Source organism: Physeter macrocephalus, chromosome 12 (assembly GCF_002837175.3).
Source record: "Physeter macrocephalus isolate SW-GA chromosome 12, ASM283717v5, whole genome shotgun sequence".
Lineage (NCBI taxonomy): Eukaryota > Metazoa > Chordata > Mammalia > Artiodactyla > Physeteridae > Physeter > Physeter macrocephalus.
Window position 1 is genome coordinate 76,263,650 of NC_041225.1, and position 13,119 is coordinate 76,276,768.

The 13,119-nt window shown below is 37.4% G+C and overlaps 1 protein-coding gene across 1 annotated transcript in view; it reads left to right on the forward strand.

The window, feature by feature from the left end:
• Positions 1-13,119, forward strand: part of PEX13 (peroxisomal biogenesis factor 13) — a 35,197-nt gene that overhangs the window by 9,171 nt on the left and 12,907 nt on the right. The window contains exon 2 of the mRNA XM_007125434.4: positions 7,876-8,570. Coding sequence (XP_007125496.1) covers positions 7,876-8,570 — 695 coding nt within the window. The remainder of the gene's footprint in view (positions 1-7,875; positions 8,571-13,119) is intronic.

Below are 13,119 nucleotides of genomic sequence, written 5' to 3' on the forward strand. Positions count from 1 at the left end.
TCCCGTTGCGGAGCACAGGCTCCGGACGCGCAGGCTCAGCGGCCATGGCTCACGGGCCCAGCCACTCCGCGGCATGTGGAATCTTCCCGGACCGGGGCACGAACCCGTGTTCCCTGCATCGGCAGGCGGATTCTCAACCACTGCGCCACCAGGGAAGCCCTGTGTGTAGTATTTTTGATATGTCCATTTTGAGTGGGAATTTTGGGGTTCTGTTGTCTCACTTTTCCTTCTACATTCAGCTCTTTCTATCTGGTAGGCTTCCTGTTGCTTGTACCTTCCTCTCAGCATCCACTCTCCATGTAAGAATCTGGTATAAGGTGGCTTAGATTAAGGATATCACAGATTAAGTCATTGAGTCAGTTGTTAACTTGTTTCATTTCCTGAGTTTAAGGCTTTATCAGAGTCTTCCCGCATTCTTAGTTTTGTAACTTTCTAAAAATCCTAAAGTGTTATCAGCAAATTTTATAATCTCTTTTAGCACTGTCAGCAAATTTTTATGAGGCAACGTGGCACTTCCCAGTCTCCAGCCTCAAGCAATGAACTAGTTTCATTTGAGTGGAGCGCTTACCCTCAGAGCTGCTTCATCCAAACCTGAATATACTACACTATTTGGTAGTCTGATGACCCTTTTTAAAGTTTTGTTCCTTTTTTTATGATGTAATACAATCTGAAGTAAACAACTTTGCTCATGATTTATGCTTGCCAAAACCTTTAGATCAAACCTTTAGATGCATACTTCCAGTTTATACTTTCAGTTCATACTTCCAGTTTATACTTCCAGTTTAACTGGAAGTATAGAGGATAGGGGATAGTTAAACAACATTTGGGGGAAACACAAATCCAGAATGTGGGACACTCTAGAAGAAATTGACTGGACTCTTCAAAAAGTCCGGGACATTATTGTTCTGTTTGGATGAGAATAGGGACACAACCAACCAAATGCAATATATGAGACTTAATTGAATTTTTGTTTCAAAAAAACCTAAAAAGAGATTTTGACTTTGACAACTCAATGATAAAAAGACAAATAACCTAATTTTTTAAATGGGCAAAGTATGTGAATAGACATTTCTCCAAGGAAGCTCTAAAACTGGCCAATAAGCACATGAAAAGATACTCAGTATCATTAACCATTAGGGAAATGTAAATCAAACGCACAGTGACGTACCATTTCACACCCACTAGGGTGGCTGTAGTAAAAAAGACAGATAATACCAAGTGTTGGCAAAATGTAGAGAAATTGAAACCCTCATGCACTGCTGGTGGGAACGTAAAATTGTACAGTTGCTTTGGAAAACAATTTGGCAGTTCTTCAGAAGGTTAAACAAAGAGTTACGGTATGACCCAGCAGTATCACCCCCAAGAAACATGAAAACATATGTTCACACAAAAATTTGTACATAAATGTTCATAGAAGCATTAGTCATAATACCCCAAAAGTGGAAACAACCCAAATGTTTATCAACTGACGTATGGATAAATATAATATAGTAATAAAAAAGAATGAGGTACTGATACATGCTACAACATAGATGAACCTTCAAAAGTGAAAGAAGCCAGTCACAAAATACTGCATATTGTAAGTTTTATTTACAGTAGATCCTCATTATTTGCAGATTCAGTATTTGCAAACTCTCCTACTCGATGAAATTTATTTGTAACCCTAAAATCAGTACTTGAGGCATTTTCATGATCTTTTCAGACACACATAGAGCAGTGAAAGATCTGAGTCATCTCTCAGCTAAGGTTGAACAAAAAGCAACATTCTGGCTTCTTGTTTCAGCTCTCATACTGTAAACAGGTGTCCTTTTCAAAATCAATTAAGTGCCAGCCACGTTTTTCACATTTTTGTTGATGATTTCACTGTCTTTAAATGGCCCCTAAGCATAGTGCTGAAGTGTTCCTAGAAGGCCTTATGGAGAAAATATTAGCATTAGATAAACTTTGTTCAGACATGAGTTGTGGTGCTTTTGGCCATGAATTCATTGTTAATGAGTCAACAGTGTAATTAGATAAAGTATCTTTAAACAGAAACATACATAAAAAAGTATATGCATTGATCAGTAGATGAAAATGTTGTGACCAGAGGCTTGAAGGAACCTAACCCTTTGTTTCCTCCAGGAGCAGTGATTCAGTATTTTCTGATTCATTGTTTGCAGGTTTATAGAACATAACTATCGCAAACAACAAGAATCGATTATATAGGAAATGTCCAAAGTAGGCAAACCTATAGAGACAGACAGTAGATTAGTGATTGCCCAGGATTGGAGGAGAGTAAGAAATGGGGAGTGACTGCTAATAAATATGGGATTTCTATTTGGGATGATGAAAGTGTTCTGAAATTGCATATGGTGATAGTTGTACACCTCTGTGAATATATGGAAAACTGTTGCTTTTTACACTTTAAATGGGTGCATTTTATGGTGTGTGAATTTTATCTCAATAAAGCTGTTTAGACAAAGGTATTTGAGAGTAATGGATGTTTTGAATATCAATTGGGTAATAGAGGATATGGAATTATTAATTTTCAAAGATGGGAAAACAGTATTGTTTTTGTATAAAGTACTTTTATTCTTAGGAAATGCCTGCTGAGGTATTTAGGAGTAATTTATTAGGTCTGCAAGTTAATTTCAAATAGTTCAAGAAGTTTTAAAAGACTAGATAGTGATAAAGAGAAAGCATATGTGGCAAAATGATAGCAGTTGTTGAATCTAGATAGAAGGTATGTGGATATTCATTGTACTTTTCTTTCAAGTTTTTTATTCCTGTTTGAAACTTTTCAAGATAAAAAATTGGGTGGGGGAGACTTTGCACATTCAGCAATGAGAATAAATCATTTGTTCTTCTAAGTCATAGGCTTCTTTAGCTCTTATTATGCTTGTTGTAACAGAAAGCAAGACTGTACATGCAGACTGAATGCACTTATATGCCGGAAACAGACCTCATTAAAACCAAAGAAGAGGGAATTCCTTGGTGGTCCACTGGTTAGGGCTCCTCACGTTCACTGCCAAAGGCCTGGGTTCAGTCCCTGATGGGGAACTAAAATTCCACAAGCTGAGCAGGGCAGCCAAAATTAAAAAAAAAAAAAAAACACAAAGAAGAGTAGGAGGAAAGCTCTTTATTTTTTTATTACCAAATGTTTAAATTCCTTATAATTTTTTAAGTTACATATTCATCACAATTTATGAAACAATACAAAGATATATAAAGAAAAATCTGTATTAATAGTCTGTGTGATATATGTGTATTAAATATTTACTAATGAAAGACTCCAGTATAGTGTTTGTATCAGTACCTATTTCTACGCTAAGCACTATAGTTAGGTGATGGAGAAACAAGGAAAGCTCCCGTGCCTTTGAGGAGCTCGCCGTTTACACGAAGAGTCAGATGTATAAATAAATATAAGATACAGTATAAAATATGGACAAAGAATTATAGGAAGGACTTATGATGACGGCAGAATAAGTACTTTAGGGAAAAAAAAACTATTGAGGACAAGTAGAAAGCTAAGCAGAATATAAAACATCTGCTGGAAGGCATTATAGGGCAAAAAAGAAAATAAAGATTTATGGATCCCAGATTCAGGAAAGTTAAAAATTCACAAAGGTGAACATGGCCTTTGAAAGCACTTTTCCCATAGAAGCTTCTGCTGATTTCAGAAGAAGCAGCTTAGGTAATGAAGCTAGTTGAGTAGAACTTTTGACAGACTCTTGAATCATGATTGGAGTTCAGACATCCTCCAAGATGAGATACTGATAAATTACCCATACCTAATGTTAGGTACATCTAGATATAAGGGTATAAAAGAAGTAGACAGGCCCTTGTAGGAACAGAAGCCCAGCTTCAAATCATCAATTCCTGAAATTAAATTAGGAACATCATGAATTGATAGTAGCCTTAGCAGCCTGCCTGAACCAAATTAGAGAATAGTTCAGAAAACAATATCCAGATACATATTACTATATATAAAATAGATAAACAACAGGACCTATTGTATAGCACAGGGAACTATATTCAATATCTTGTAATAACCTAAAATAGAAAAGGATCTGAAAAAGAATATACATATTCAGTTTTATGTATGTGTGTGTGTGTGTGTATATATATATATATGTATATATATATGAATCACTTTGCTCTACCCCTGCAACTAACACAACATTGTAAATCAACTACATTTCAATTTTTAAAAAAAATGAAAAGAAACAATATCCAGAATGAAACACATCTGGAGAAAGAGAACATCATCCAGAATCTCAAATTACTGCTACAATAATTGCTGATGCACAGCAAAATCAAATAGCCAGACTCAGGAGGACATTATGTAACATAAATGGCAGCTAAGTTAACATCTGGAAAAACAAATTCATAGGGACTCTAGATATTGGAGTTAGCAAAGAGACTTTAAATTATCTTTAATATGTTGAGGGCAATAAAAGAGAAGATGAAGAATTTTGGCAGAGAATTGGAAACTATTAAAAGAGGAAAGGAATTTCTAGAACAAAAAATACAGTAACCAAAATTGAGAACTCTTGGGTTTAGAAACAGATTAGATACCATTACATAGAGAATTAGTGACTTAGAGCAGTACTACTCGAAGTGTGTTCTGTAGCTACTGAGAGTCTGTGGGCTGGCTGCTATTTTTTGAACTATGTAGTAACTCCACAACAAGATAGGAAATTTGTGTCAGAATGTAGAACAAATTGACCCTGAGCACACCATTTAGTTCAACTGGCATTTTCTTTTTTTTTTTTAATTTTATTGGAGTATAGTTGTTTACAATGTTGTATTAGTTTCAGGTGTACAGCAAAGTGAATCAGTTATACATATAAATATATCCACTCTTTTTTAGATTCTATTCCCATATAGGCTATTACAGAGTACTGAATAGAGTTCCCTATTCTGTACAGTAGGGTCAGGGGACACAGGTTTGAACCCTGGTCCGGGAAGATCCCACATGCCGCAGAGCAACTAAGCCCATGCGCCATAACTACTGAGCCTGTGCTCTAGAGCCCGTGATCCACAACTACTGAACCCACGTGCCACAACTACTGAAGCCTGCGTGCCTAGAGCCCGTGCTCCGCAGCAAGAGAAGCCACCGCAGTGAGAAGCCCGTGCACCACAATGAAGAGTAGCCCCCGCTCGCAGCAACTAGAGAAAGCCCGCGTGCAGCAATGGAGACCCAATATAGACAAAAATAAATAAATAAAATAAAAATAAAAAAAAAAGAATAAAGAGACAAAAGAATGGGAAAATACAGAAAAGAGGGGAAGAGATTTAGAGGATGAAGCAAGGTATATTTTACAGATAGAAAAGATAAATAGTCCTTTAACACTTGAAGCAGTGCTTCTCAAAATATTTGTGATGATGGCCAATACTTTTTATAAAATGCAGTAAAAATATCATAGCAGTATCAAATTACTTAAACACAATCTCATTTTCTGTACTTTTCTTATTATAGATTGGTATAAAATGGTTCATAAAATAGCACTGGTCCACAGAGCACATTTTTTTTTTTTTTTTTTTTTTTGCAGTACGCGCGCCTCTCACTGTTGTGGCCTCTCCTGTTGCGGAACACAGGCTCCAGACGCACAGGCTCAGCAGCCATGGCTCACGGGCCTAGCTGCTCCGCAGCATGTGGGATCCTCCCAGACCGGGGCATGAACCCGTGTCCCCTGCATCGGCAGGCAGACTCCCAACCACTGTGCCACCAGGGAAGCCCCACAGACTACATTTTAAGCAGCATGATACTAAAGAAATTAAATTCATAATGAAAATTCTTCCCAGTAGGAGAATTCCAAGCCCATATGATTCACTGGTAAACTCTAGAAACCTTTAAGAAAGAAATAATTAACTTTTCTAGAATATAGAAAAGAGTGAAATACTCCCCCAACTCTTTTTAAGAGGCCAGTTCAACCTGATGTCCAAACCTGACAAAGATGTTTACAATAAAAGCATATTAGGACAGTCTCATTCGTGAACATAGATATAAAAAAATCTTCAATAAAATATTGGCAAACCAAATTCAGAAATATATTGTGGCCTACTTGATTCTGTTTCAGGAATGCAGGTTGGCTTTAACATTTGAAAATTAATATAATTCATCATAGACAATAAAGGAAAAAATTCATATAATCATCTTGATAGGTGCTAAGGAATCATTTGATAAAATTCAGCATTCATTCGTGGTAAAACAAATTTTATCGAAAAGAAACAGAAAAGGAACTACTAAATCTACAATAAACCTACAACAAACATGATAATTTTTGGTGACGTCTTGAAAATTTTCCCTTTGAGATTAGGAATGAGACTAGGATACCTTCTATCATCCCTTCTATTCAAGGTTGTACTGCAGGTCCTAGATGCAACACCTTAATAATCAAAGCTGTAAGAATTGAAAAAGGAAGAAACAACCTATCGTTATTCACATACAATATGACTGCAGATCCTTAAGATTCTAGAAAATACAAAAGAAGAATCCAAAATAAGGTTGCTAGATATAAGGACCATTTTTTTTTTTTTTTTTTTTTTCGGTATGCGGGCTTCTCACTGTTGTGGCCTCTCTCATTGCGGAGCACAGGCTCCAGACGCGCAGGCTCAGCGGCCATGGCTCACGGGCCCAGCCGCTCCGTGGCATGTGGGATCTTCCCGGACCAGGGCACGAACCCGTGTCCCCTGCATCGGCAGGCGGACTCTCAACCACTGTGGCACCAGGGAAGCCCAAGGACCGTATTTTTTTAATCAATTATTTCTATATAACAGCAAAAAAGTGAAATTTTAGAAAGACACCATTTACAATAGCATCAAAAAAATCAAATATATAGAAATAAATCTAAAGAAAGACCTCCACACAGTAAACTATAAAACATTGAGACTCAGTGGTTATTTATTTTTGGCTGTGTTGGGTCTTTGATTGCTGCGCATAGGCTTTCTCTAGTTGCGCGAGCAGGGGCTACTCTGTTGCGGTGTGCACACAGGCTTCTCACTGAGGTGGCTTCTCATTACAGAGCATAGGCTCTAGGTGTGCGGGCTTCAGTAGTTGTGATGCATGGGCTCAGTAGTTGTGGCTTGCGGCCTCTAGAGCACAGGCTCAGTAGTTGTGGCTCACAGGCTTAGTTGCTCCGTGGCATGCGGGACCTTCCCGAACCAGGGCACGAACCCCTGTCCCCTGCATTGGCAGGTGGATTCTTAACCACTGCACCACCAGGGAAGTCCCTCAGTGGTTATTTTAAAAACCATTATTAAGAAAAATCTTTAAAAGACATAAGTAAATGGAGGATATGTTATATTGAGTTGAAACTCTCAATATAGTGGAGATGTCGACTACCTCAAATTAATCTACGAATTTAAGGTAATCCCAAACCAGAATCTCAATAGGGCTTTTGTGGGGAGAACAGTGTAGAACTTCAAACTCTGATTCTAAAATATATATGGATATTCAAAGGGTCAAATAGCCAAGACACTTTTGAAGATGAAGAATAGCGTAGGAAGATTTGTCTTATTGGATATTAAGTCCTATTATAAAACTATAATAATTAAGATAGTGCCATTTAGGTGTAAGGATGGACAGATATCGAGTTGTAACTAACCCTGAGGAAATGGACATGTGTCTTAAAAAGAAACCAAAGGTTGAAGATACTACTAATAATGCAGCATAAGTAAACAAGAATATAGAGTTCAGTCAGCTATTTTATCTTATCCATTTTGTCTTAACACAGATTCTAAGTATCTGGATACTAGAGACTATGCCTTACTCTTAAGACATCTTTAGTAGGATCTGTCATAACACTAGGTATATATCAAAGTGTTTAATAGTCACTTTGAATGTATTTATTGTGTGCTTAAGTTACAACTTTGAATCCTTTTTGGTTTTAGATCTGCTGATTTGGGTCCTACTTTATTGACAAGACCTGGACAACCAACACTTACCAGAGTGCCACCGCCTATTCTTCCAAGGCCATCCCAGCAGACAGGAAGCAGTAATGTGAACACTTTCAGACCTGCTTACAGTTCATTTTCTTCTGGATATGGTGCCTATGGAAATTCATTTTATGGAAGCTATAGCCCTTATAGTTATGGGTATAATGGGTTGGGCTATAACCGCCTTCGTATAGATGATCTTCCACCTAGTAGATTTGTTCAGCAAGCTGAAGAAAGCAGCAGAGGTGCATTTCAGTCCATTGAAAGTATTGTGCATGCATTTGCCTCTGTCAGCATGATGATGGATGCTACCTTTTCAGCTGTCTATAACAGTTTCAGGGCTGTATTGGATGTAGCAAACCACTTTTCCCGATTAAAAATACACTTCACAAAGGTTTTTTCAGCTTTTGCATTAGTTAGGACTATAAGGTATCTTTACAGACGGTTACAATGGATGATAGGTTTAAGAAGAGACTCTGAGAATGAGGACCTGTGGGCAGAAAGTGAAGGAACTGTGGCTTGCCTTGGTGCTGAGGACAGAGCAACTAACTCAGCAAAATCTTGGCCAATATTCTTGTTCTTTGCTGTTATCCTTGGTGGTCCTTACCTCATCTGGAAACTGCTGTCTACTCACAGTGATGAAGTAACAGGTAAGAGTAATAGAATGGGTTCAAAAACCATATAACAATCTCAAATTTCAAGAATAGATTAAATTAGCTTTCTTTATTCATTTGTATTTAATATTTTGATCCAGTTATATTTTCAGTTAACTTCAAAACTGGAAGAGGAACATGTAGCAAAAACAGGCTTGTTGATTTGTTCTTTGTTAGTTCAGTTTAACAGCACACATTACTTAACTACTGTTCACAAGTCGCTGAACTTGATGCTGTGGAAGATACAAAGATAACATAGGGCATAATCCCTTTATCTTTCTAAAACTTACTGGGAGAGAGGTGGGCGAGACACATAAATAGGTAATTGTAATGAGGCATAAAGAGTGTAAGTAGTACGACAGTTGGGGAGAAATATAAGACTTACTGAGCCTTTTTTTTAAATTATTATTTTCTTGAATTTTATTTTATTTTTTTATACAATATATAAAATAGATAAACAACAGGACCTATTGTATAGCACAGGGAACTATATTCAATATCTTGTAATAACCTAAAATAGAAAAGGATCTGAAAAAGAATATACATATTCAGTTTTATGTATGTGTGTGTGTGTGTGTATATATATATATATGTATATATATATGAATCACTTTGCTCTACCCCTGCAACTAACACAACATTGTAAATCAACTACATTTCAATTTTTAAAAAAAATGAAAAGAAACAATATCCAGAATGAAACACATCTGGAGAAAGAGAACATCATCCAGAATCTCAAATTACTGCTACAATAATTGCTGATGCACAGCAAAATCAAATAGCCAGACTCAGGAGGACATTATGTAACATAAATGGCAGCTAAGTTAACATCTGGAAAAACAAATTCATAGGGACTCTAGATATTGGAGTTAGCAAAGAGACTTTAAATTATCTTTAATATGTTGAGGGCAATAAAAGAGAAGATGAAGAATTTTGGCAGAGAATTGGAAACTATTAAAAGAGGAAAGGAATTTCTAGAACAAAAAATACAGTAACCAAAATTGAGAACTCTTGGGTTTAGAAACAGATTAGATACCATTACATAGAGAATTAGTGACTTAGAGCAGTACTACTCGAAGTGTGTTCTGTAGCTACTGAGAGTCTGTGGGCTGGCTGCTATTTTTTGAACTATGTAGTAACTCCACAACAAGATAGGAAATTTGTGTCAGAATGTAGAACAAATTGACCCTGAGCACACCATTTAGTTCAACTGGCATTTTCTTTTTTTTTTTTTAATTTTATTGGAGTATAGTTGTTTACAATGTTGTATTAGTTTCAGGTGTACAGCAAAGTGAATCAGTTATACATATAAATATATCCACTCTTTTTTAGATTCTATTCCCATATAGGCTATTACAGAGTACTGAATAGAGTTCCCTATTCTGTACAGTAGGGTCCTTAGTTATCTATTTTATATATAGTAGTGTGTATATGTCAATCCCAATCTTCCAATTTATCCCTCCACCACTCAAGTGGCATTTTCTTGATAGCAAAACTTTCTCTGTGAAGAAAGAATTTGTTGATTTACATTATAGTGCAAGCTCCTTATCTTGCAGATTGGCCCCTTGAGTAGCAGTGACCTAAAGAATAGTCAAAAGCTTTGAAGTTTCATTAGGTCCCATTTGTTTATTTTTGTTTTGATTCCCATTACTCTAGGAGGTGTATTAAAAAAGATCTAGCCATGATTTATGTCAGAGAGTGTTCCTCGTATGTTTTCCTCTAAGAGTTTTATAGTGTCTGGTCTTAAATTTAGGTCTCTAATCCATTTTGAGTTTATTTTTGTTTATGGTGTTAGGGAGTGTTCTAATTTCATTCTTTTACATGTAGCTGTCCAGTTTTCCCAGCACCACTTATTGAAGAGACTGTCTTTTCTCCATTGTATGTGTCTCCATACAAATTTTAAGACTTTTTGTTCTAGTTCTGTAAAAAATGCCATTGGTAATTTGATAGAGATTGCATTGAATCTGTAGATTGCTTTAGGTAGTATAGTTATTTTCACAGTATTGATTCTTCCAATCCAAAAACATGGAATATCTCTCCATCTGTTTGTATCATCTTTAATTTCTTTCATCAGTGTTGAAGAGTAGCCCCCGCTCGCAGCAACTAGAGAAAGCCCGCGTGCAGCAATGGAGACCCAATATAGACAAAAATAAATAAATAAAATAAAAATAAAAAAAAAAGAATAAAGAGACAAAAGAATGGGAAAATACAGAAAAGAGGGGAAGAGATTTAGAGGATGAAGCAAGGTATATTTTACAGATAGAAAAGATAAATAGTCCTTTAACACTTGAAGCAGTGCTTCTCAAAATATTTGTGATGATGGCCAATACTTTTTATAAAATGCAGTAAAAATATCATAGCAGTATCAAATTACTTAAACACAATCTCATTTTCTGTACTTTTCTTATTATAGATTGGTATAAAATGGTTCATAAAATAGCACTGGTCCACAGAGCACATTTTTTTTTTTTTTTTTTTTTTTGCAGTACGCGCGCCTCTCACTGTTGTGGCCTCTCCTGTTGCGGAACACAGGCTCCAGACGCACAGGCTCAGCAGCCATGGCTCACGGGCCTAGCTGCTCCGCAGCATGTGGGATCCTCCCAGACCGGGGCATGAACCCGTGTCCCCTGCATCGGCAGGCAGACTCCCAACCACTGTGCCACCAGGGAAGCCCCACAGACTACATTTTAAGCAGCATGATACTAAAGAAATTAAATTCATAATGAAAATTCTTCCCAGTAGGAGAATTCCAAGCCCATATGATTCACTGGTAAACTCTAGAAACCTTTAAGAAAGAAATAATTAACTTTTCTAGAATATAGAAAAGAGTGAAATACTCCCCCAACTCTTTTTAAGAGGCCAGTTCAACCTGATGTCCAAACCTGACAAAGATGTTTACAATAAAAGCATATTAGGACAGTCTCATTCGTGAACATAGATATAAAAAAATCTTCAATAAAATATTGGCAAACCAAATTCAGAAATATATTGTGGCCTACTTGATTCTGTTTCAGGAATGCAGGTTGGCTTTAACATTTGAAAATTAATATAATTCATCATAGACAATAAAGGAAAAAATTCATATAATCATCTTGATAGGTGCTAAGGAATCATTTGATAAAATTCAGCATTCATTCGTGGTAAAACAAATTTTATCGAAAAGAAACAGAAAAGGAACTACTAAATCTACAATAAACCTACAACAAACATGATAATTTTTGGTGACGTCTTGAAAATTTTCCCTTTGAGATTAGGAATGAGACTAGGATACCTTCTATCATCCCTTCTATTCAAGGTTGTACTGCAGGTCCTAGATGCAACACCTTAATAATCAAAGCTGTAAGAATTGAAAAAGGAAGAAACAACCTATCGTTATTCACATACAATATGACTGCAGATCCTTAAGATTCTAGAAAATACAAAAGAAGAATCCAAAATAAGGTTGCTAGATATAAGGACCATTTTTTTTTTTTTTTTTTTTTTCGGTATGCGGGCTTCTCACTGTTGTGGCCTCTCTCATTGCGGAGCACAGGCTCCAGACGCGCAGGCTCAGCGGCCATGGCTCACGGGCCCAGCCGCTCCGTGGCATGTGGGATCTTCCCGGACCAGGGCACGAACCCGTGTCCCCTGCATCGGCAGGCGGACTCTCAACCACTGTGGCACCAGGGAAGCCCAAGGACCGTATTTTTTTAATCAATTATTTCTATATAACAGCAAAAAAGTGAAATTTTAGAAAGACACCATTTACAATAGCATCAAAAAAATCAAATATATAGAAATAAATCTAAAGAAAGACCTCCACACAGTAAACTATAAAACATTGAGACTCAGTGGTTATTTATTTTTGGCTGTGTTGGGTCTTTGATTGCTGCGCATAGGCTTTCTCTAGTTGCGCGAGCAGGGGCTACTCTGTTGCGGTGTGCACACAGGCTTCTCACTGAGGTGGCTTCTCATTACAGAGCATAGGCTCTAGGTGTGCGGGCTTCAGTAGTTGTGATGCATGGGCTCAGTAGTTGTGGCTTGCGGCCTCTAGAGCACAGGCTCAGTAGTTGTGGCTCACAGGCTTAGTTGCTCCGTGGCATGCGGGACCTTCCCGAACCAGGGCACGAACCCCTGTCCCCTGCATTGGCAGGTGGATTCTTAACCACTGCACCACCAGGGAAGTCCCTCAGTGGTTATTTTAAAAACCATTATTAAGAAAAATCTTTAAAAGACATAAGTAAATGGAGGATCGGTATGCAGGCCTCTCACTGTTGTGGCCTCTCCTGTTGCGGAGCGCAGGCCCCAGACATGCAGGCTCAGTGGCCATGGCTCACGGGCCCATCCGCTCCGTGGCATGTGGGATCTTCCCGGACCAGGGCATGAACCCGTGTCCCCTGCATCAGCAGGTGGATTCTCAACCACTGCGCCACCAGGGAAGCCCCCCTTTTTTTCTTGATGAGTCTGGCTAATGGTTTATCAATTTTGTTTATCTTCTCAAAGAACCAGCTTTGAGAAGTTTTATTGATCTTTGCTATTGTTTTCTTTGTTTCTATTTCATTTATTT